We start from the raw sequence: 25,108 nt of genomic DNA, 5'->3' as shown, positions 1-25,108 counted from the left end.
CCTGGTTCTGGACTTCCCCAACATTGGGAACATTCTTTCTGCATCTAACCTGTCTAAACCCGTCAGAATTTTAAACGTTTCTATGAGGTCCCCTCTCATTCTTCTGAACTCCAGTGAATACAAGCCCAGTTGATCCAATCTTTCTTGATAGGTCAGTCCCGCCATCCCGGGAATCAGTCTGGTGAACCTTCGCTGCACTCCCTCAATAGCAAGAATGTCCTTCCTCAAGTTAGGAGACCAAAACTGTACACAATACTCCAGGTGTGGCCTCACCAAGGCCCTGTACAACTGTAGCAACACCTCCCTGCCCCTGTATTCAAATCCCCTCGCTATGAAGGCCAACATGCCATTTGCTTTCTTAACCGCCTGCTGTACCTGCATGCCAACCTTCAATGACTGATGTACCATGACACCCAGGTCTCGTTGCACCTTCCCTTTTCCTAATCTGCCACCATTCAGATAATAGTCTGTCTCTCTGTTTTTACCACCAAAGTGGATAACCTCACATTTATCCACATTATACTTCATCTGCCATGCATTTGCCCACTCACCTAACCTATCCAAGTCACTCTGCAGCCTAATAGCATCCTCCTCGCAGCTCACACTGCCACCCAACTTAGTATCATCCGCAAATTTGGAGATACTGCATTTAATCCCCTCGTCTAAATCATTAATGTACAATGTAAACAGCTGGGGCCCCTGCACAGAACCTTGCGGCACTCCACTAGTCACTGCCTGCCATTCTGAAAAGTACCCGTTTACTCCTACTCTTTGCTTCCTGTCTGACAACCAGTTCTCAATCCACGTCAGCACACTACCCCCAATCCCATGTGCTTTAACTTTGCACATTAATCTCTTGTGTGGGACCTTGTCGAAAGCCTTCTGAAAGTCCAAATATACCACATCAACTGGTTCTCCTTTGTCCACTTTACTGGAAACATCCTCAAAAAATTCCAGAAGATTTGTCAAGCATGATTTCCCTTTCACAAATCCATGCTGACTTGGACCTATCATGTCACCATTTTCCAGATGCACTGCTATGACATCCTTAATAATTGATTCCATCATTTTACCCACTACTGAGGTCAGGCTGACCGGTCTATAATTCCCTGTTTTCTCTCTCCCTCCTTTTTTAAAAAGTGGGGTTACATTGGCTACCCTCCACTCCATAGGAACTGATCCAGAGTCAATGGAATGTTGGAAAATGACTGTCAATGCATCCGCTATTTCCAAGGCCACCTCCTTAAGTACTCTAGGATGCAGTCCATCAGGCCCTGGGGATTTATCGGCCTTCAATCCCATCAATTTCCCCAACACAATTTCCCGACTAATAAAGATTTCCCTCAGTTCCCCCTCCTTACTAGACCCTCTGACCCCTTTTATATCCGGAAGGTTGTTTGTATCCTCCTTAGTGAATACCGAACTAAAGTACTTGTTCAATTGGTCCGCCATTTCTTTGTTCCCCGTTATGACTTCCCCTGATTCTGACTGCAGGGGACCTACGTTTGTCTTCACCAACCTTTTTCTCTTTACATACCTATAGAAACTTTTGCAATCCACCTTAATGTTCCCTGCAAGCTTCTTCTCGTACTCCATTTTCCCTGTCCTAATCAAACCCTTTGTCCTCCTCTGCTGAGTTCTAAATTTCTCCCAGTCCCCAGGTTCGCTGCTATTTCTGGCCAATTTGTATGCCACTTCCTTGGCTTTAATACTATCCCTGATTTCCCTAGATAGCCACGGTTGAGCCACCTTCCCTTTTTTATTTTTACGCCAGACAGGAATGTACAATTGTTGTAATTCATCCATGCGGTCTCTAAATGTCTGCCATTGCCCATCCACAGTCAACCCTCTAAGTATCATTCGCCAATCTATCCTAGCCAATTCACGCCTCATACCTTCAAAGTTACCCTTCTTTAAGTTCTGGACCATGGTCTCTGAAATTACTGTTTCATTCTCCATCCTAATGCAGAATTCCACCATATTATGGTCACTCTTCCCCAAGGGGCCTCGCACAATGAGATTGCTAATTAATCCTCTCTCATTACACAACACCCAGTCTAAGATGGCCTCCCCCCTAGTTGGTTCCTCAACATATTGGTCTAGAAAACCATCCCTTATGCACTCCAGGAAATCCTCCTCCACCGTATTGCTTCCAGTTTGGCTAGCCCAATCTATGTGCATATTAAAGTCACCCATTATAACTGCTACACCTTTATTGCATGCACCCCTAATTTCCTGTTTGATGCCCTCCCCAACATCCCTATTACTGTTTGGAGGTCTGTACACAACTCCTACTAACGTTTTTTGCCCTTTGGTGTTCTGCAGCTCTACCCATATAGATTCCACATCATCCAAGCTAATGTCTTTCCTAACTATTGCATTAATCTCCTCTTTAACCAGCAATGCTACCCCACCTCCTTTTCCTTTTATTCTATCCTTCCTGAATGTTGAATACCCCTGAATGTTGAGTTCCCAGCCCTGATCATCCTGGAGCCACGTCTCCGTAATCCCAATCACATCATATTTGTTAACATCTATTTGCACAATTAATTCATCCACCTTATTGCGGATACTCCTTGCATTAAGACACAAAGCCTTCAGGCTTGTTTTATTAACACCCTTTGTCCTTTTAGAATTTTGCTGTACAGTGGCCCTTTTTGTTCTTTGCCTTGGGTTTCTCTGCCCTCCACTTTTCCTCATCTCCTTTCTGTCTTTTGCTTTTGTCTCCTTTTTGTTTCCCTCTGTCTCCCTGCATTGGTTCCCATCCCCCTGCCATATTAGTTTAAATCCTCCCCAACAGCACGAGCAAACACTCCCCCTAGGACATTGGTTCCGGTCCTGCCCAGGTGCAGACCGTCCGGTTTGTAATCCCTCCCTGCTGCACCACTGCTCAAGCCACATATTCATCTGCGCTATCCTGCGATTCCTACTCTGACTATCACGTGGCACTGGTAGCAATCCCGAGATTACTACTTTTGAGGTCCTACTTTTTAATTTAGCTCCTAGCTCCTTAAATTCGTTTCGTAGGACCTCATCCCTTTTTTTACCTATGTCGTTGGTACCAATGTGCCAATTAACTGAATTTAAATTCCCAGCTGCCCTGGTGGGATTTGTACTCATTACTCCAGATCATTAGTCAAGACCTCTGGATTACTAATACAAAAGCAAAATACTGCAGATGCTGAAATCTGGAATAAAAACAGAAAATGCTGGAAATCTCAGTGTCTGTGGAGAGGAAGCAGTTTCAGGTCGAGGAACCTTCGTCAGAACTGGAGAGTGTTCGGAAAGAACAGATTCTTAATAAGCACTGAAGCGGGGGGGGGGAGAGGGAAGAAAGAACAAAAGGGAAGGTCTGTGATAGGTTGGAAGACAGGAGAGATTAGACAGACAAAAGGCCCAAATTCAAATGGTAATGCCAGGAGTTCGGGAAAGAGTCTGAGAATTCGGGAGACAGTCAGTGATTTTGGGACAGAGTTCAGTCGAGAGGTCAAGAGCTGCCAGAAAATTGTGGGTTCATTGCCACAAGACTGAGGTTTCTAGAGGTGACCACCCCACAGCCAAAGAGTGTGCAGGCAGAGAGGGAATGGATGACCACCAGACAGAAGAGGAGGACTAGGAAGGTAGTGCAGAAGTCCCCTGAGTCCATCTCACTCTCCAACTGGTATTCTCTTCTGAGTACCGGTGGGGGCGATGGTGCCTCTCGGAATGCAGCCAGAGCCAGAGCCAAAACCATGGCACCACAGGGGGTGCTCAGCTGCAGAGGGGGAAGGAAGAAGAGTGAAAGAGCTATAGTGGTAAGGTATTCAATAGTCAGGGGAACAGACAGACGTTTCTGCGGCCACAGATGTGACTCCAGGATGGTATGTTGCCTCCCTGGTACCAGGGTCAAGGATGTCACCGAGCGGCTGCAGGGCATTCTGGGGGGAGAGGCTGAACAGCCAGAGGTCATGGTCCATATCGGTACCAATGACATAGGTAGAAAGAGGGATGAGGTCCTGCAGGCAGAGTTTAGGGAGCTAAAAGAAAGATTAAAAAGCAGGACCTCAGTGGCAGTAATTTCAGGATTACTCCTGGTGCCATGAGCGAGTGAGTATAAAAATAGGAGGATAGAGCAGATGAATGCCTGGCTGGAGAGGTGGTGCAGGAGGGAGGGCTTTAAATTCCTAAGACATTGGCACTGCTTCTGCGGGAGATGGGACCTGTACAAAGTGGATGGGTTGCACCTCAACAATGCTGGGACCAATATCCTCGCGGGGAGGTTTGCTAGTGCTGTTGGGGAGAGTTTAAACTAGCTTGGCAGGGGGATGGGAACCTAAGAACAAATTCAACAGGGAAGTAAACTGAAATTGGAAAGCAAGAATGTAGAAAGTGAATCTGAAGACAGAAGAAACAAAGGTTAGTAAGTAGTATTCAAGGAGGCCTTCCTGTGCTAAATGGTAGATACTTTAATGCAAGGAGTATAGCGAATAAGATGGATGAGCTGAGAGCACAGGTAGACGCTTGGGGGTATGACATTATAGCCATTACAGAGACATGGCTGAAAGAGGGGCAGGTTTGGCAGCTCAATATTCCTGGTTACAGGATGTTTAGACAGGAAAGAGAGGGGTGTAAAAAGGGGGGTGGTCGCAGTTACATAAGAACATAAGAAATAGGAGCAGGAGTAGGCCATACGGCCCCTCGAGCCTGCTCCGCCATTTAATACAATCATGGCTGATCCGATCTTGGACTCAGGTCCACTTCCCTGCCCACTCCCTATAACCCCTTATTCCCTTATTGTTTAACAAACTGTCTATTTCTGTCTTAAATTTATTCAATGTCCCAGCTTCCACAGCTCTCTGAGGCAGCGAATTCCACAGATTTACAACCCTCAGAGAGAAGAAATTTCTCCTCATCTCAGTTTTAAATGGATGGTCCCTTATTCTAAGATTATGCCCTCTAGTTCTAGTATCCCCTATCAGTGGAAATATCCTCTCTGCATCCACCTTGTCAAGCCCCCTCATAATCTTATAAGTTATGATAAGATCACCTCTTATTCTTCTGAATTCCAATGAGTAGAGGCCCAAACTACTCAACCTTTCCTCATAAGTCAACCCTCGTAAATATGGCCAAGATTCCATTGGCCTTCCTGATCATTTGCTGTACCTGCCTACTAGCCTTTTGTGTTTCATGCACAAGTACCCCCAGGTCCCACTGTACTGCAACACTTTGCATTCTTTCTCCATTTAAATAATAACTTGCTCTTTGATTTTTTTCTACCAAAGTGCATGACCTCAGACTTTCCAACATTATACTCCATCTGCCAAATTTTTGCGCACTCACTTAGCCTGCCTATGTCCTTTTGAAGATTGTGTTTTCCTCACACATTGCTTTTCCTCCCATCTTTATATCGTCAGCAAACTTGGCTACATTACACTCGGTCCCTTCTTCCAAGTCGTTAATATAGATTGTAAATAGTTGGGGTCCCAGCACTGATCTCTGCAGCACCCCACTAGTTACTGATTGCCAACCCGAGAATGAACCATTTATCCCAACTCTCTGTTTTCTGTTAGTTAGCCAATTCTATATCCATGCTAATATATTACCCCCAACCCCGTGAACTTTTATCTTGTGCAGTAACCTTTTTATGTGGTATTTATTAAAGAAACAATTACAGCTGTGAGGAGGGATGATATGTTAGAGGGATCATCAAATGAGACCATATGGGTCGAACTGAAAAATAAAAAAGGGGCAATCACACTGCTGCGCATGTATTATAGATCCCCAAACAATGCGAGGGCCATAGACGAGCAAGTATGTAAGCACATTTCTGTGAAGTCCAAAAACCAGAGGGTAGTAACAGTAGGGGATTTCAATTATCCTAATAATTGATTGGGACAAATATAGTGTGAAGGGTACAGAGGGTGCGGAATTCTTAAAATGCATTCAAAAGAATTTTTTTAGTCAGTATGTAACAAGCCCAACACGGGAAAGGGAGGTTCTGGATTTAGTTTTGGGGAATGAAGCTGGGCAGGTGGAAGGGGTATCAGTGGGAGAGCACTTTGGTGCAAGTGACCATAATTCAGTCAGATTCAAGGTAGTTATGGATAAGGACAAGAATAGACCAGGAATAAAAGTCCCAAATTGGGGAAAAGCTAACTTTGCTAAGTTGAGAAGTGATTTGGCCACTGTGGACTGGAAACAGCTACTTGAAGGTAAGTCAGAGCAGTGCGAGGCATACAGGAATGAGATCCAGAGGGCTCAGGCCAAGCATGTGACCTTAAAGAAAAAGGGTGGTAAAATAACTATTCTAGAGCCCCCTGGATGTCTAGAGATTTATAGGGGAGGATAAGAAAAAAAAGGAAGCTTATGTCATATACCGACGGCTAAATACTGTAGAATCATAAGAACATAAGAACATAAGAATTAGGAACAGGAATCGGCCATCTAGCCCCTCGAGCCTCCTCCGCTATTTAACAAGATCATGGCTGATCTGGCCGTGGACTCAGCTCCACCTACCTGCCCGCTCCCATAACCCTTAATTCCCTTATTGGTTAAAAATCTATCTATCTGTGACTTGAATACATTCAATGAGCTAGCCTCAACTGCTTCCTTGGGCAGAGAATTCCACAGATTCACAACCCTCTGGGAGAAGAAATTCCTTCTCAACTTGGTTTTAAATTGGCTCCCCCGTATTTTGAGGCTGTGCCCCCTATTTCTAGTCTCCCCGACCAGTGAAAACAACCTCTCTGCCTCTATCTTGTCTATCCCTTTCATTATTTTAAATGTTTCGATAAGATTACCCCTCATCCTTCTGAACTCCAACGAGTAAAGACCCAGTCTACTCAATCTATCACCAGAAGGTAACCCCCTCATCTCCAGAATCAGCCTCGTGAATCGTCTCTGTACCCCCTCAAAAGCTAGTATATTCTTCCTTAAGTAAGGTGACCAAAACTGCACGCAGTATTCCAGGTGCGGCCTCACCAATACCCTATACAGTTGCAGAAGGACCTCCCTGCTTTTGTACTCACAACGAAGGCCAACAGTTCATTCGCCTTCCTGATTACCTGCTGCACCTGCAAACTAACTTTTTGGGATTCATGCACAAGGACCCCCAGGTCCCTCTGCACCACAGCATGTTGTAATTTCTCCCCATTAAAATAATATTCCCTTTTACTGTTTTTTTTCCCAAGGTGCATGACCTCACACTTTCCGACATTGTATTCCATCTGCCAAACCTTAGCCCATTCGCTTAACCTATCTGAAGCTCTTTGCAGCCTCTCTGTGTCCACTACACAACCCGCTTTCCCACTAATCTTTGTGCCATCTGCAAATTTTGTTACACTACACTCTGTCCCCTCTTCCAGGTCATCTATGTATATTGGAAACAGTTGTGGTCCCAGCACCGATCCCTGTGGCACACCACTAACCACCGATTTCCAACCCGAAAAGGACCCATTTATCCCGACTCTCTGCTTTCTGTTCGCCAGCCAATTCTCTATCCATGCTAATACATTTCCTCTGACTCCGCGTACCTTTATCTTCTGCAGTAACCTTTTGTGTGGCACCTTATCGAATGCCTTTTGAACATCTAAATACACCACATCCATCGGTACACCTCTCTCCACCATGCTCGTTATATCCTCAAAGAATTCCAGTAAATTAGTTAAATATGATTTCCCCTTCATGAATCCATGCTGCGTCTGCTTGATTGCACTATTCCTATCTAGATGTCCCGCTATTTCTTCCTTAATGATAGTTTCAAGCATTCTCCCCACTACAGATGTTAAACTAACCGGCTTATAGTTACCTGCCTTTTGTCTGCCCCCTTTTTTTAAACAGAGGCGTTACATTAGCTGCTTTCCAATCCGCTGGTACCTCCCCAGAGTCCAGAGAATTTTGGTAGATTATAACGAATGCATCTGCTATAACTTCCGCCATCTCTTTTCATACCCTGGGATGCATTTCATCAGGACCAGGGGACTTGTCTACCTTGAGTCCCATTAGGAGGAATGTAGAAAGTTCAGAGGTGAAATTAAAAAGGATATTATGAATGCTAAGAGAGGGCATGACAAATTCTTGGCAAGTAAAAGCAATGAAAACCCAAAGATGTTCTATAAATATATTAAGAGTAAGAGGGTAACTAAAGAAAGGGTAGGACCTATTAGAGACCATGACTCTGTGTGGAGGCAGAAGATGTTGGTATGGTTCTTATTGAATACTTTGCGTCTGTTTTATCAAAGTAAAGGGGCAATGCAGATACTGCTATTGAGGTGGAGTATGAAATTCTGGATGAAATAGACATAGTGAGAGAGGAGGTTTTAAGGGGTTTAGCAGCTTTGAAAGTGGATAAGTCCCCAGGCCCGGATGAAATGCATCCCAGGCTGTTGAGTGAAGCAAAAGAGGAAATAGCAGAGGCCTTGACCATCATTTTCCAGTCCTCTTTGGATTCAGGCATGGTGCCGAAGGACTGGAGGACTGCTAATGTAGTACCCTTGTTTAAGAAGGGAGAAAGAGATAGGCCAAATAATTACAGGCCTGTCAGCCTAACCTCAGTGGTGAGAAAATTATTGGAAAAAATCTTGAAGGACAAGATAAACCTACATTTAGAAAGGCAAGGATTAATTATGGACAGTCAGCACAGATTTGTTAAGGGAAGACTAACCTGATTTGACTAAACTGATTGAATTTTTCGAGGAGGTAACCAGGAGGGTCGATGAGGATAGCGCATACGATAATGTATATGGACTTTAGCAGAGCTTTTGATAAGGTCCCACATTGCAGTCTTGTCACGAAGGTAATAGCCCATGGGATTGCAAAGTGGCAAGTTGGATCCAAAATTGGCTTAGAGGTAGGAAGTAAAGGGTAATGGTCGATGGATGTTTTTGTGACTGGAAGGATGTTTCCAGTGGGATTCCGCAGGGCTCAGTACTGGATCCGTTGCTTTTTGTGGTATGCATCAAGGATCTAGATTTGAATATGAGGTTATGATTAAGAAGTTTGCAGATGACACTAACATTGGCTACGTGGTTAATCATGAAGAGGATAGTCATGGACTGCAGGAGGATATCAATCTATTGGTCAGGTGGGAAGAACAGTGGCAAATGGAATTTAATTCGGAGAAGTGTGAGGTAATGCACTTGGGGAGGGCGAATAAGGAAACGGTAGGCCACTGAAAAGTGCAGATGAATAAAGGGACCTTGGAGTGCTTGTCCACAGAACCAGGTGGATAAGGTGGTTAAGAAGGCATACCGAATGCTTGCCTTTATTGGCCGGGGCATAGAATACAAGAGCAGGGAGGTTATGCTTAAATTGTTTGGCCACAGTTGGAAAACTGCGTGAAGGTTTGGTCGCCATATTATAGGAAGGATGGGATTGCACTGCAGAGGGTGCAGAGGAGATTTACAAGGATGCTGCCTGGAATAGATAGCTGGGTTTGTTCTCCTGAGAACAGAGGAGGCTGAGGGGAGACCTTATTGAGTTGTAGAAAATTTTGAGGGGCCTGGATATAGTGGATAGCAAGGGACTATTTTCCTTGGTGGAGGGGTCAATTACGAGGGGGCATAGGTATAAGCTGATTGGCGGAAGGTTCAGAGGGGATTTGAGGGGAAGCTTCTTCACGCAGAGGGTTGTGGAACTCACTGCCTAGAAAGGTGGTAGAGGCAGAAACCCTCACCACATTTAAAAGGTGCTTGGATTGGCAATTGAAGTGCCGTGACCTGCAGGGTTACTGTTATGTCTTTAATACTCTTATGAATGACTCCACGAGGTCTAGTATTGTACTTGAGCTGTTGTGACCTTAGTCCCATTTATTGTAAATCCAGAGTGAAGCACAAGCATGGTAGGCAGCCTTTTATACTGGGCCCTGCACATCTATGTAGGTGACCCTCAGGTCTCCCACCGCAGTGGCCTCTGGTGGCACACCTTATGTGACTATACTTTAAAATGGCCTTACTACTTTTACCCCAATCGTCTTCCTTGCGTGGAACCCGTGTCTTTGCTATTGCGTTCCTAACACAGATGAGGCTGCACACAGGGAGGTTAAAGTAACAGTGACCTCAGTCTTTAATAAGACACTCCAGAGTGAGGAACAGGCCTTAAGGGCCGGCTTATATACAGTGCTCCCAAGGGATCCCAGCATCCCTTGGGACTTCAAGGGATGAGCTCCCTGGTGGCGGAACATGGGAGTGCATGCTTTACAGATACACAACAGCTGCTCCATTAGCGCGCACCTCGTGGTTTTCCTTGTCCATGATGTTGACTGCCGCGATCTTCTTTCCCAGGGATTCTGCCACTGAAGCTGGGAAGGCGCCCTCCGATTCAATCTTCCTCCCCAGGAGTCCTGCCACTGAAACCGGGAAAGTGCGTTCGGGTCATCTCGGCTGGATCATCACCACGCAGTTGTGATGAGCAGTCTGTGCCTCGGGGGCTGCGCGGATCTGCTCTCCAGTGCCTGGTCCAACCGAAGATGGGGGCTTGCTCTGCCTCTGAGCACAGGGGACATCGATCGCTGAAGGGATGAAATCTTCCCAGTTCCAATGAATCTTCCCCATCCATCTTCTTCCAAGTAGCTGAAACAATCCACAATGGTAAATTGTGAACCGAGCCATCATGGGATACACTTACATCTGCACTACCAACAACTGATATCAGTTCCTTGGTGTAGGTGCGCAGCTTTGCCTGAACTGGGACCAGCTTGGGTCGTTCAGCTTGATCGTTCCATAGCCTCTCAAAGGCTTCCTGGCTCATTACTGACTGATTCGCCCCAGTGTCCACTTCCATGAAGACTGGAACACCATTTATCTCGACTTCCATTATCACTGGAGGACAATCTGTGGTGCAGGTATATACTCCATACACTTCATCCTGGGACTGAGCTGCATCTCTAGCCATCTCATCTAAACCTGCGCTGGATTCACAGCCATGTGCTGACTCCTCTTCCACGTGGTGAGTCACAGCTCTTTTGCACATTCGCTGAAGGTGGCCCTTTGTGCTGCAGCCTTTGCACACATAGTCTCTGAACTGACACTAATGAGCCCTGTGATTACCTCCACAACGTCAGCATGGTGCTACTCGACTTACGTTTGCATCTGTCGGCGGACTCTGAGTTAAAGGACTCGGGGGTCTGTATGTTCTGCCCTGGGCAGATTCTTGTTCAACAATTCTGCCTGTGAAAGGTGCCATTCTATTTACAGTACTTGCCGGGTTTGAGTCCTGAGAGTGAACCATCATCTGCTTGGAGCTGCAGCTTGAGGTCATGAACACCTGGCTGATGCTGATGGCCTTCTGCCGAGTGACAGTGGTTTCGGGAGACAGTAGCCTGTGAAGAAGGGCCTCATGACCGATGCCAATTACGAAGACTTCCCGCAACGCATCGGCGAGGGATGCGCCGAATTCACATGGTCCTGCCAGCCTCCTGAGGTCGGCAGCGTACTTCGCGATTTCCTGGCACTCGGTGCAGCGGTGTATATAAAATCGATGCCTGGCCATGAGGATGCTCTCCTTCGGTTTGAGTTGGTCCCGAATTAGCACTTTCAGCTCCTCATATGACTTGGTTGTTGTTTTCTCTGGTGCAAGCAAGTCCCTGATGAGGCCATAAATCGCGGGCCCACAACTGGTCAACAGGATAGCTCTGCGTTTATCTGCCAGCGTGGCCGGATCATTGCCTACCAGGTCGTTTGCTACAAAATATTGGTCGAGCCGCTCCGTAAAGGCTTCCCAATCTCCACTCTCTGAGAACTTTTCTAATGCACCAACATTAGTAATTTTTGCGTGAAAGTTCGTAATCTTGTCGCCATTATTATGTCTTTATGTCGTTATGTCTTTAATACTCTTATGAATGACTCCACAAGGTCTAGTATTGTACTTGAGCTGTTGTGATCTTAGTCCATTTATTGTAACTTCAGAGTGAGGCATAAGCATGGTGGGCAGCCTTTTATGCTGGACCCTGCACACCTATGCAGGTGACCCTCAGGTCTCCCACCGCAGTGCCCTCTAGTGGCACACCTTATGTGACTATACAGTTAGTGTACAAGGTCTACATACATGACAGCTACGGACCTGGAGCTGGTAAGTGGGATTAGACTGGATAACCTCTTGTTGGCTGGCGCAGATATGATGATAAGTACTTTAAGGAATTTAATACGGCCACAGTGATATTCTGGATTCGTTTTGATCGCCTGGATGGGTCGGAGAGGAATTTTCCTCGATTATTTTCCCCCTATTGGCCTGGGTTTTTATCTGTGTTTTTGCCTCTCCCGGGAGATCGCATGGCTCTGGGTGGGGTGGAGTGTAAAGTGTTGCGATACATAGGGTATCGCAGTTGTGTGGGGCCTGTAAGCCATTGTTCATTATTCCTAGGTTTATATGTAACCTTCAGGGCTGCTTACCGAGTGCCGTGTAGCTCTTTGTCGGCCAGCACAGGCAAGATGGGCTGAAATGGCCTTCTTCTGCATTGCAAATTTCTATGTTTCTATGTTTCTATTAGTCAAGATAGGGTGTGAATGGCGAGATAATGACCAACTGCCATTAGAGACGAGAAGAAAAAAAGAAAGAAAGAAACAGGCTCTGAGGTGAGGGGGGTGGGGTGCGGAAGGGAGCCAAAGATTGGGAGCAATTACGTTCTGAAATTTTTGAACTCGATGTTGACTCCAGAAGGCTGTAAAGTGCTGAAATGAAATATGAGGTTCTGTTCTTCGAGCTTCGTTGGAACAGTGTAGGAGACCGAGGACAGAGAGGTCAGAGGTCCATTCCCACTCTGGTGCATAAAGTACAAACATCATAGTCGTCATGAGAAAAGCATGTGACTAATTGTGTGGGATCTTTCTTTTGTGGGCGCTTCTACGTGGTGCCACTCCTGTGGCTTCAGCAGAGGTAGAGGCAGACTCAACACCTTCCTGCTGCACCTGCTTAGATGCCTTTGGTGGTCGTCCTCTGGGCTTTGGAGCCTGTGAGGGCCCTGCCAAAGTTTTCTGCTCCTGCGATTGTGCAGAGGCAGACTCAACCATTACTGTCCGGGGAGGCATCTGGAGCTCTGATCGAGGGGTTGCCAAGGGGGTGGAAGTTGGAGCGCTTGGAGAGGAGCCCCCACTTCAATGTGCCCTCCCACCATCATAGAAACATAGAAAGTAGGTGCAGGAGTAGGCCATCCTGCCCTTCGAGCCTGCACCACCATTCAATATGATCATGGCTGATCATGCAACTTCAGTACTCCATTCCTGCTTTCTCTCCATACTCCTTGATCCCTTTAGCCCTAAGGGCCACATCTAACTCTCTTTTGAATATATCTAACGAACTGGCTTCAACAACTTTCTGTGGTAGAGAATTCCACAGGTTCACAATTCTCTGAGTGAAGAAGTTTCTCCTCATCTCGGTCCTATATGGCTTACCCCTTATTCTTAGACTGTGACCCCTGGTTCTGGACTTCCCCAACATCGGGAACATTCTTCCTGCATCTAACCTGTCCAATCCCGTCAGAATTTTATATGTTTTTATGAGGTCTCCTCACATCGGCCACCCGCACTTTCCTGCGAGCAAGGAGCACCTTGCTGCACTTCAGTGGGACACGAGGGCCCATGTCTATACTGACATCCCACCTCGAAAGGATGTTTATTAGCCTCTGATTTCTCTCCTCCATAGATGCCCATCCATCCTCCATAGAAGCCCATCTATTTAGAAGTGAAACCATGTTGTCATTGTACTGGCGATGTGATTCCTCCATGCAGGTGGCCATCCTATACACAGGGGAAGCAATATTTGCCAGTGGTGGTGCTCATGTTGGAGATGAACTCCTCCACTCTCTTCACACTCAAAGTCACCACGGCCACAAAACCACAGAGCTTCCTGCACTTGTTCCTGCAGCTCCAGGATCGCCCTTTTCTTGGATGGCCCCCAAGGCTCAGCATCTGCATGCAGCCAAGCAGAGCTAGGAGACTTCTGCACCCTCCAACGAGGACTGTCCACTGCTGTTACTGTCTCCACCATCTGTTGTGGCTCCCTTGTGACCTGTGAGACACCAGGTGACAACACTACTTTATGTTGCGACGGACCCACCGAGCTGTGCTTATCTGCACTGGTGCTGGGTTGCACTGTCTGAGGTGAGGCTGCACCCTCAGAGGCAGAAGGCTCCTCTGAGGAGTCTTCTTGCTGTTCCTCCTGGTCAGTGGGTGGTGTGGCTCCAGGTGTTACATATACGAGATGTCAAGTGCAGGCACATACCATTATATACATCATGACCATTAATTTCTCTGTTCACATTTCACCCCATGTGAATGAATGATGAAAGGCATGCAACTGCATGAATAATAATTCTGTCACCTGCTCCTTCTATTGAGCACCTCTCTCCATCCTCCACTTCCACCACTCCAGCTATGTCCATTGCTGCCTCCTGCACATTTGTCAGATGAAACATGGATGGAGGGCCTCCCGTTCTCTCCCTCTCCCTCTGATTGTGCGCAATCTTTTCCTGCAAGGAAGGAAAGAAAGGAAGGATGAATGAGACTGATGGAATGACCATCATTTATGCAATAGGATACATCTTTGCAGGGAGACTTTGATGGAATGGCTTGGTGATATCAAGTTGCCTCCTTTTGTCCTGTTACTTGTTTTCCTTGCATTATGATGAGGCTGAGTATGAGGGATGGAAAGTAGGATGGGGGACCTGATAATGTCAATAGAGGGGGAGGGATGGAATAAGGTCCAAGGGATTTTAGGATGAGTAATGTTGCGCAGGAGTATAGTTAGCAATGCACAGTGGTGGGGATGTAATGACAGGCACAGCAGCATCAATGCTTTGTGTCACTTTATACTCACTTTTCTAGATCTCAGAAGATCATTGAACCTTTTGCGGCACTGTACCTAGGTGTGAGGCATTACTGATATAGCTGTTATCTCCTGGGCTACCTGTAGCTATGCTGCCTTTGTTTGCTGAGGTGGCCTCTTCCTGCCATCCGCAAGGAACAGAACCTCCCTACGTCTTCTCACTCCCTCCACAAGATGATGGAGGCAGTCATTGCTGAAGGTGGAGCTTATTTTTGTCTTGCTGCTGACATAACTCTTCTTCTTAGGCAGTCCTTCAGAGTCGAGGATGACTTACTTCCACACTAAAAATTAGTTCTCATGTGGCTGATGAGTCCGATGCGAGACCGAAAGTCTCTGTTACAAGTGGGAAAGACGGTGATTGAAGGAACGAGTGGGTGGGGTGCTTGGATTGCCTTGCGCTCCTTCCACTGTTTACACTTGGCTTCGGCTTGCTCTAGGCGCAGAGACACGAGATGTTCAGTGCCTTCACGGATACTTTTCCTCCACTTTGTGCGGTCTTGGGCCAGGGATTCCCAGGTATCGGTAGAAATGTTGCACTTTTTCAAGGAGGCTTTTAGGGTATCCTTGAAGCATTTCCTCTGCCCATCTGGGGCTTGCTTGCCATGTCAGAGCTTCGAGTAGAGTGCTTGTTTTGGGAGTCTCATATCGGGCATGCGGACGACGTGGCCCGCCCAACGGAGTTGATCGACACTCCTGCACTAACTCTCAGCAGACTAACGGATGGGAAATGAATTGTCAGCAAACGGAGTCATGTCTCCTTTACATAACCGGCAAGAATCGCCTCATCTGGTGATGTCAGCAACTTGCTTCCATTAATTGGAGCTTGATACGTGCAGGGTGGGCCGAACAAGATCCTTTATTTTTGGCCTGGATCGTCGTAGGAGCCTTCACCCGACCAAAGTTGGGGAAATCGTGACCCTGGTGTCTCAGGGTTTCGCTCTCAGTTTTTCCTTGCGCCCGCTAGCCCGGAAATTACTGGTGCCGATTTTCGGCGGGCGAATAGGAGTAGGCTATTCAACCCCTCGCATAAGGCCCCTCAATCCTGGCTGATTTGTTCATCAACTGTATTTACCTGCCTTGGATCCTTTTCCCTTGATACCCATATCTCACAAAAATCTATTGATTTTAGTCTAAAAAATTTCAAATGACCCAGCATGCACAGCTATTTGTGAGTGAACATTTCAGATTTTCACCAGCTTTTGTGTGAAAAAGTCCTTCCTAATTTCACTTCTTCGTTGCCTAGTTCTAATTTTAAGATTGTGCCATCTTGTTCTGGATTTTCCCACAGAGGAAATAGTTTCTCTGGCCCCAAGTTTCCACACGCGGCAAAACAGGCGCCCCTCCGAGCTGGGCGCCTGTTTTTCGCGCCGAAAACGGCGCCTGAAAAAAAACGTGCTATTCTCGAGCGCTTTGCAGCTCGATGTCTGCTTGGCGCGGCACCCAGGAGGCGGAGCCTACCACTCGCGACGATTTTGTAAGTAGGAGGGGGCAGGTAGAATTTAAATTAGTTTTTTCGTGCCGGCAAACCTGCGCGTGCGCGTTGGAACGTTCGCGCACGCGCAGTCTGAAGGAAACATTGGCACTCGGCCATTTTAAAAAGTGCTGCAGAAAAAGTGAAAATTTGTTTATTGAACCCTTGCAAAGGCTTGTATTTTAATTTTCTTGATATTTCTGTGTGTGAGGGTGAGGGAGTGCATTCTGTAATTAAAGATAGACTGTGATAAACGGGACACATGCACTTGTTTGAGACTGTTCAAATTCTTTGTAGCTGTTCAATTTTTAACATTTTTTAATAAAACCACATTGCCCTTCCATGATCAGCACTGAGATTGCTTGCAGCTTTCTCCCCCTGCCGTCCGTCGGGCCCGACGGCAAACGGCTGCCTCAAGTAATGAGGCTTCCTGCAGCCTTCTCCCTGCCTCCCCCCCCACTTCCGTCGGGAACGGCTGCCTCAAGTAATGAGGCTTCCTGCAGCCTTCTCCCTGCCTCCCCCCCTCCTGCCGTCGGGAACGGCTGCCTGCCTGCCCCTCCCGTCGTCGGGACCGACGCCACACCGCTGAGCTGACTGAAATGCCTACAGCTGAAGTGGAACGCTGCTTGCTGCCTGCCTGCCCCTCCCGTCATCGGGACCGACGGCAAACCGCTGACTGAAATGCCTGCCTGAAGCACTTTCACACAGGTAGGAGTATGGTTTATTTAATCTTTTCTTTGCTTATAAATTTTTTTTCAGGTTGGATTTATTTGTATAATATTTGTATAAGTATAACTAAGGATTTATTGTAGAATTTAATGACTTCCCTTCCCCCCACTCCCCCCCCCACCTCATTCCCAATGCCTAATTTGTAACCTACGCCTGATTTTTTAATGTGTAGACAAGGTTTTTTCAAGCCTACAAAAATCTTCACTTGCTCCATTCTAAGTTAGTTTGGAGTACGTTTTCACTGTGGAAACTTTTAAATCAGGTGTCAGTGGCCGGACACGCCCCCTTTTGAAAAAAAAATTCAGTTCCAAAGTGAAACTGTTCTACCTGACTAGAACTGCAGAAAACTTAAATGTGGAGAATTCCGATTTCTAAGATACTCCGTTCTACACCAGTTGCTCCTAAAAATCAGGAGCAAATCATGTGGAAACTTGGGGCCTCTGTATCTACCCAATGATTCAATGCAAGCAATACAACAAGCGGTCCACTGATATTAATAAAAGAGGAATGTTAACCCTCTAGTCACCGTTGTAGACTAATTGATAGAAATTAATTGCCATGATTAGTCAACAATTCCAGTATTGTTTTATCATGTGACTACCAGGATGGTGGAAGAGGACCCTTGTATTTTTGCATTTACTAATTCCTATGTTCCTCCCAGTTGTCTAATGTAGCTGATGGGACACCCAACAATTACAGATTTAATGAGTCATTTCAATTCGATCTTGTGTTTAATTAATATTGATAGAGTTCAGCGCATGTACAAATCATTTCGCAGCCAGATTAATTTTTTTTACCTTTATTACTGATTTCCATGTAGGAAGCATATAATATCCTGAATAAGTATCAACTGGAGATTTCAAAGGAGGAAACAGAAGGAGTTGACACACTTCGGTACTTTTTCAACAACTTGCAAGTTAAAGCTGTGAGTATTGTAGATTTATATTCAAATAATGTACAATTCATGAAGAATCAATGCTAAATCTGTGGGAATATTTTAGAGGAAGTTGAATAATATTCTGAATCAGCATTATTGCACATAACCTTTATTAAGTGGGTATATTCGCTAAAAGAGGGTTTCTGGAAACATCAATAGAAGTATAAAGCAAACAAAATAGATGAGCAAATCAGACCCCAAATGATCAGATTACCCTTTTATTCAATGGAATCTTCTTCTAAGGCAGTCCCCCGGAGTCGAGGATGACTTGCTTCCACACTAAAATGAGTTCTAAGGTGACTGATAAGACCAATGCGGGATCTGGAGTCTCTGTCACATGTGGGGTAGATGGTGGTTGGAGGGAGGATGGGTGTGGTACTTGATTTGTCGTACGCTCCTTCAATGTTTGTACTTGGCTTCCGTGTGCTGCCGATGTAGAGACTCAAAGTGTTCGATGCCTTCTCGGATGCTTCTCCTCCACTTTGAGCGGTCTTGGGTCAGGGATTGCCAAGAGTCGGTGGGGATGTTACATTTTTTCAAGGAGGCTTTGAGGGTATCCTTAGAAACATAGAAACATAGAAAATAGGTGCAGGAGCAGGCCATTCAGCCCTTCTAGCCTGCACCGCCATTCAATGAGTTCATGGCTGAACATGAAACTTCAGTACCCCCTTCCTGCTTTCTCGCCATAACCCTTGATCCCCCGAGTAGTAAGGACTTCATCTAACTCCCTTTTGAATATATTTAGTGAATTGGCCTCAACTACTTTCTGTGGTAGAGAATTCCACAGGTTCACCACTCTCTGGGTGAAGAAGTTTCTCCTCATCTCGGTCCTAAATGGCTTACCCCTTATCCTCAGACTGTGACCCCTGGTTCTGGACTTCCCCAACATTGGGAACATTCTTTCTGCATCTAACCTGTCTAAACCCGTCAGAATTTTAAACGTTTCTATGAGGTCCCCTCTCATTCTTCTGAACTCCAGTGAATACAAGCCCAATTGATCCAATCTTTCTTGATAGGTCAGTCCCGCCATCCCGGGAATCAGTCTGGTGAACCTTCGCTGCACTCCCTCAATAGCAAGAATGTCCTTCCTCAAGTTAGGAGACCAAAACTGTACACAATACTCCAGGTGTGGCCTCACCAAGGCCCTGTACAACTGTAGCAACACCTCCCTGCCCCTGTATTCAAATCCCCTCGCTATGAAGGCCAACATGCCATTTGCTTTCTTAACCGCCTGCTGTACCTGCATGCCAACCTTCAATGACTGATGTACCATGACACCCAGGTCTCGTTGCACCTTCCCTTTTCCTAATCTGTCACCATTCAGATAATAGTCTGTCTCTCTGTTTTTACCACCAAAGTGGATAACCTCACATTTATCCACATTATACTTCATCTGCCATGCATTTGCCCACTCACCTAACCTATCCAAGTCACTCTGCAGCCTAATAGCATCCTCCTCGCAGCTCACACTGCCACCCAACTTAGTATCATCCGCAAATTTGGAGATACTGCATTTAATCCCCTCGTCTAAATCATTAATGTACAATGTAAACAGCTGAGGCCCCAGCACAGAACCTTGCGGCACTCCACTAGTCACTGCCTGCCATTCTGAAAAGTACCCGTTTACTCCTACTCTTTGCTTCCTGTCTGACAACCAGTTCTCAATCCACGTCAGCACACTACCCCCAATCCCATGTGCTTTAACTTTGCACATTAATCTCTTGTGTGGGACCTTGTCGAAAGCCTTCTGAAAGTCCAAATATACCACATCAACTGGTTCTCCTTTGTCCACTTTACTGGAAACATCCTCAAAAAATTCCAGAAGATTTGTCAAGCATGATTTCCCTTTCACAAATCCATGCTGACTTGGACCTATCATGTCACCATTTTCCAGATGCACTGCTATGACATCCTTAATAATTGATTCCATCATTTTACCCACTACTGAGGTCAGGCTGACCGGTCTATAATTCCCTGTTTTCTCTCTCCCTCCTTTTTTAAAAAGTGGGGTTACATTGGCTACCCTCCACTCCATAGGAACTGATCCAGAGTCAATGGAATGTTGGAAAATGACTGTCAATGCATCCGCTATTTCCAAGGCCACCTCCTTAAGTACTCTAGGATGCAGGCCATCAGGCCCTGGGGATTTATCTGCCTTCAATCCCATCAATTTCCCCAACACAATTTCCCGACTAATAAAGATTTCCCTCAGTTCCTCTTCCTTACTAGACCCTCTGACCCCTTTTATATCCGGAAGGTTGTTTGTATCCTCCTTAGTGAATACCGAACCAAAGTACTTGTTCAATTGATCCGCCATTTCTTTGTTCCCCGTTATGACTTCCCCTGATTCTGACTGCAGGGGACCTACGTTTGTCTTCACCAACCTTTTTCTCTTTACATACCTATAGAAACTTTTGCAATCCGCCTTAATGTTCCCTGCAAGCTTCTTCTCGTACTCCATTTTCCCTGTCCTAATCAAACCCTTTGTCCTCCTCTGCTGAGTTCTAAATTTCTCCCAGTCCCCAGGTTCGCTGCTATTTCTGGCCAATTTGTATGCCACTTCCTTGGCTTTAATACTATCCCTGATTTCCCTAGATAGCCACGGTTGAGCCACCTTCCCCTTTTTATTTTTACGCCAGACAGGAATGTACAATTGTTGTACTTCATCCATGCGGTCTCTAAATGTCTGCCATTGCCCATCCACAGTCAACCCCCTAAGTATCATTCGCCAATCTATCCTAGCCAATTCTCGCCTCATACCTTCAAAGTTACCCTTCTTTAAGTTCTGGACCATGGTCTCTGAATTTACTGTTTCATTCTCCATCCTAATGCAGAATTCCACCATATTATGGTCACTCTTCCCCAAGGGGCCTCGCACAATGAGATTGCTAATTAATCCTCTCTCATTACACAACACCCAGTCTAAGATGGCCTCCCCCCTAGTTGGTTCCTCAACATATTGGTCTAGAAAACCATCCCTTATGCACTCCAGGAAATCCTCCTCCACCGTATTGCTTCCAGTTTGGCTAGCCCAATCTATGTGCATATTAAAGTCACCCATTATAACTGCTACACCTTTATTGCATGCACCCCTAATTTCCTGTTTGATGCCCTCCCCAACATCCCTATTACTGTTTGGAGGTCTGTACACAACTCCTACTAACGTTTTTTGCCCTTTGGTGTTCTGCAGCTCTACCCATATAGATTCCACATCATCCAAGCTAATGTCTTTCCTAACTATTGCATTAATCTCCTCTTTAACCAGCAATGCTACCCCACCTCCTTTTCCTTTTATTCTATCCTTCCTGAATGTTGAATACCCCTGAATGTTGAGTTCCCAGCCCTGATCATCCTGGAGCCACGTCTCCGTAATCCCAATCACATCATATTTGTTAACATCTATTTGCACAATTAATTCATCCACCTTATTGCGGATACTCCTTGCATTAAGACACAAAGCCTTGAGGCTTGTTTTATTAACACCCTTTGTCCTTTTAGAATTTTGCTGTACAGTGGCCCTTTTTGTTCTTTGCCTTGGGTTTCTCTGCCCTACACTTTTCCTCATCTCCTTTCTGTCTTTTGCTTTTGGCTCCTTTTTGTTTCCCTCTGTCTCCCTGCATTGGTTCCCATCCCCCTGCCATATTAGTTTAAATCCTCCCCAACAGCACTAGCAAACACTCCCCCGAGGACATTGGTTCCAGTCCTGCCCAGGTGCAGACCGTCCGGTTTGTACTGGTCCCACCTCCCCCAGAACCGGTCCCAATGCCCCAGGAATTTGAATCCCTCCCTGCTGCACCACTGCTCAAGCCACGTATTCATCTGCGCTATCCTGCGATTCCTACTCTGACTATCACGTGGCACTGGTAGCAATCCCGAGATTACTACTTTTGAGGTCCTACTTTTTAATTTAGCTCCTAGCTCCTTAAATTCGTTTCGTAGGACCTCATCCCTTTTTTTGCCTATGTCGTTGGTACCAATGTGCACCACGACAACTGGCTGTTCTCCCTCCCATTTCAGAATGTCCTGCACCCGCTCCGAGACATCCTTGACCCTTGCACCAGGGAGGCAACATACCATCCTGGAGTCTCGGTTGCGGCCGCAGAAACGCCTATCTATTCCCCTCACAATTGAATCCCCTATCACTATCGCTCTCCCACTCTTTTTCTTGCCCTCCTGTGCAGCAGAGCCAGCCACGGTGCCATGAACTTGGCTGCTGCTGCCCTCCCCTGATGAGTCATTCCCCTCAACAGTACCCAAAGCGGTGTATCTGTTTTGCAGGGGGATGACCGCAGGGGACCCCTGCACTACCTTCCTTGCTCTACTCTTCCTGCTGGTCTTCCATTCCCTATCTGGCTGTGGACCCTTTCCCTGCGGTAAGACCAACTCACTACACGTGATACTCACGTCATTCTCAGCATCGTGGATGCTCCAGAGTGAATCCACCTTCAGCTCCAATTCCGTAACGCGGACCGTCAGGAGCTGGAGGCGGATACACTTCCCGCACACATAGTCGTCAGGGACACCGGAAGCGTCCCTGAGTTCCCACATGGTACAGGAGGAGCATAACACCCGACTGAGCTCTCCTGCCATGTCTTAACCCTTAGATACACTTAAACTGGTAATAACAATGTTAAAAGTTACTGACCAATATAAGAAGAAAAAGAAAAACTACTCACCAATCACCAGCCAATCACTTACCCCCTAGGCTGTGACGTCACCTTTGTTTTTTTGCCTTCTCCCTGTAGCTGCACCGGTACGCCTCTCGCCGACCCCGGACTCGCGCTGCTCCGAGCTCCCGCCTCCTCGACTGACTGCTCCGAGCTCCCGCTGGCCTTTATAGGCCTCTCGCCGACCCCGGACTCGCGCTGCTCCGAGCTCCCGCCTCCTCGACTGACTGCTCCGAGCTCCCGCTGGCCTTTATAGGCCTCTCGCCGACCCCGGACTCGCGCTGCTCCGAGCTCCCGCCTCCTCGACTGACTGCTCCGAGCTCCCGCTGGCCTTTATAGGCCTCTCGCCGACCCCGGACTCGCGCTGCTCCGAGCTCCCGCCTCCTCGACTGACTGCTCCGAGCTCCCGCTGGCCTTTATAGGCCTCTCGCCGACCCCGGACTCGCGCTGCTCCGAGCTCCCGCCTCCTTGAAGCATTTTCTCTGCCCTCCTGGGACTCGCTTGCCATGACGTAGCTCGGAGTAGAGCGCTTGTTTTGGGAGTCCAGTATCAGGGGTGTGGACAATGTGGCCCTTCCATTGGAGCTGATCGAGCATGATCAATGGTTTGATGCTGGAGATTTGGCTTGAGAGAGAACGCTGACGTTGGTGTGCCTACCTTGCCAATGAATTTGCAGGATTTTGCGGAGGCAGCGTTGGTGGTACTTCTGCAGTGCTTTGGGGTGCCTACTGTACATAGTCCATGTCTCTGAAGCATATAGGAGGGAGGGTATCACTACTGCTCTGCAGACCATGAGATTGGTGCCGGGTTTGAGATGCTCGTCTTTGAACACTCTTTTCCTCAGGCGGCCGAAGGCTGCACTGGCACACTGAAGGCAGTGTTGGACTTCGTCATCGATATCTGTCCTTGCTGATAGTAGGCTTCCAAGGTATGGGAAGTGATCCACATTGTCCAATGTCTCTTCATGGATCTTGATAATTTGGGAGCAGTACTGTGTGGGGAGGGGGGTGGTGGGGGGCAGGTTGGTAGAGAACATTTGTCTTACTGATGTTTAATGTAAGGCCCAGTAAGCTACGCTTCAGTAAAGGTGTTAATGATGGTTTGGAGTTCGCACTCCAAGTGTGCACAAACGCAAGCATCATCTGCATATCATAATTCAATGACGGAGGTTGGAACAACCTTGGATCTGGACTGGAAGCATCGGAGGTTGAACAATTTCCCACTTGTCCTGTAGATTAACTCCACTCCAGTGGAGAGCTTGTTAAAGGTATTAAAGGTGATTAATACTATTTATCAAAATGTTATGTTTGCAATAAAGATACAACCTGAGTACTGTTTAATTGAACAAGATACAACCTTGTTCCTGCTTTATTATGGCCCAAAGTGCCTGACTCCCAAAATGGCTGTCCTTTTATACCAGAACAGCACCATGTGCGTGCTGCTCAGTGGCCTCCAACAATGACACCATCTGGTGGCTACAAACAGCATGTACATACATGACAATACCCTCCTCTGGGATCTTATCACAGTTTTTCACAGGTTGAGACGGTTCGGTGCTTTATGCTCCCGGGTTGACCGTCTCAGTTCGATTCCTGCCTTGGGTGAATGTGCGGAGTCTGTGGGATATTGTTAGTACACTGGTTAATACTTTCATGTCAAATTCTTGTTTTCCACTTATATATGGCCTTTATAACAAAGGGGATGGAGTATAAAAGCAGGGAAGTTTTGCTACAGTTATACAGGGTATTGGTGAGGCCACACCTGGAATACTGCGTACAGTTTTGATTTCAATATTTACGAAAGGAGATACTTGCTTTGGTGGCAGTTCAGAGAAGGTTCACTAGGTTGATTCCGGAGATGAGGGGGTTGACTTATGAAGAAAGGTTGAGTAGGTTGGGCCTCTACTCATTGGAATTCAGAAGAATCTTATCAAAATGTATAAGATTATGAGGGGGCTTGACAAGGTGGATGCAGAGAGGATGTTTCCATTGATGGGGGAGACTAGAACTAGGAGGCATAATCTTAGAATAAGAGGCTGCCCATTTAAAACTGAGATGAGGAGAAATTAGTTCCCTGAGGGTTGTAAATATGTGGAATTCACTGCCTCAGAAAGCTGTGGAAGCTGGGACATTGAATAAATTCAAGACAGAGATAGACAGTTTCCTAGCCGATAAGGGATTAAGGATTTTAGGGAGCAGACACGGAAGTGGAGCTGAGTCCATGACCGGACCAGCCATGATCGTCTTAAGAACATAAGAACATAAGAATTAGGAACAGGAGTAGGCCATCTAGCCCCTCGAGCCTGCTCCGCCATTCATCAAGATCATGGCTGATCTGGCCGTGGACTCAGCTCTACTTACCCGCCCGCTCCCCGTAACCCTTAATTATGGAGAATGTGTCACAGTGTTAAATGGTGGGGCAAGCTCAAGGGGCTGTATGGCCTACTGCTGCTCCTATTTCTTATGTTCTTATGTTCTTATATCTGATTTGGACATTGTCACAAGAAGG

At 46.6% G+C, this 25,108-nt stretch overlaps 1 protein-coding gene across 2 annotated transcripts in view; it reads left to right on the top strand.

The window, feature by feature from the left end:
* LOC139267485 (dynein axonemal heavy chain 8-like) overlaps positions 1-25,108 on the top strand; it is a 2,569,686-nt gene that overhangs the window by 1,385,205 nt on the left and 1,159,373 nt on the right. For both annotated transcript variants that reach the window (XM_070885867.1, XM_070885866.1), the window contains one exon: positions 17,817-17,921. In XM_070885867.1, coding sequence (XP_070741968.1) covers positions 17,817-17,921 — 105 coding nt within the window. The remainder of the gene's footprint in view (positions 1-17,816; positions 17,922-25,108) is intronic.

Source organism: Pristiophorus japonicus, chromosome 7, assembly GCF_044704955.1.
Source record: "Pristiophorus japonicus isolate sPriJap1 chromosome 7, sPriJap1.hap1, whole genome shotgun sequence".
NCBI lineage: Eukaryota > Metazoa > Chordata > Chondrichthyes > Pristiophoridae > Pristiophorus > Pristiophorus japonicus.
This window is presented reverse-complemented; position numbering and strand designations above follow the sequence as displayed.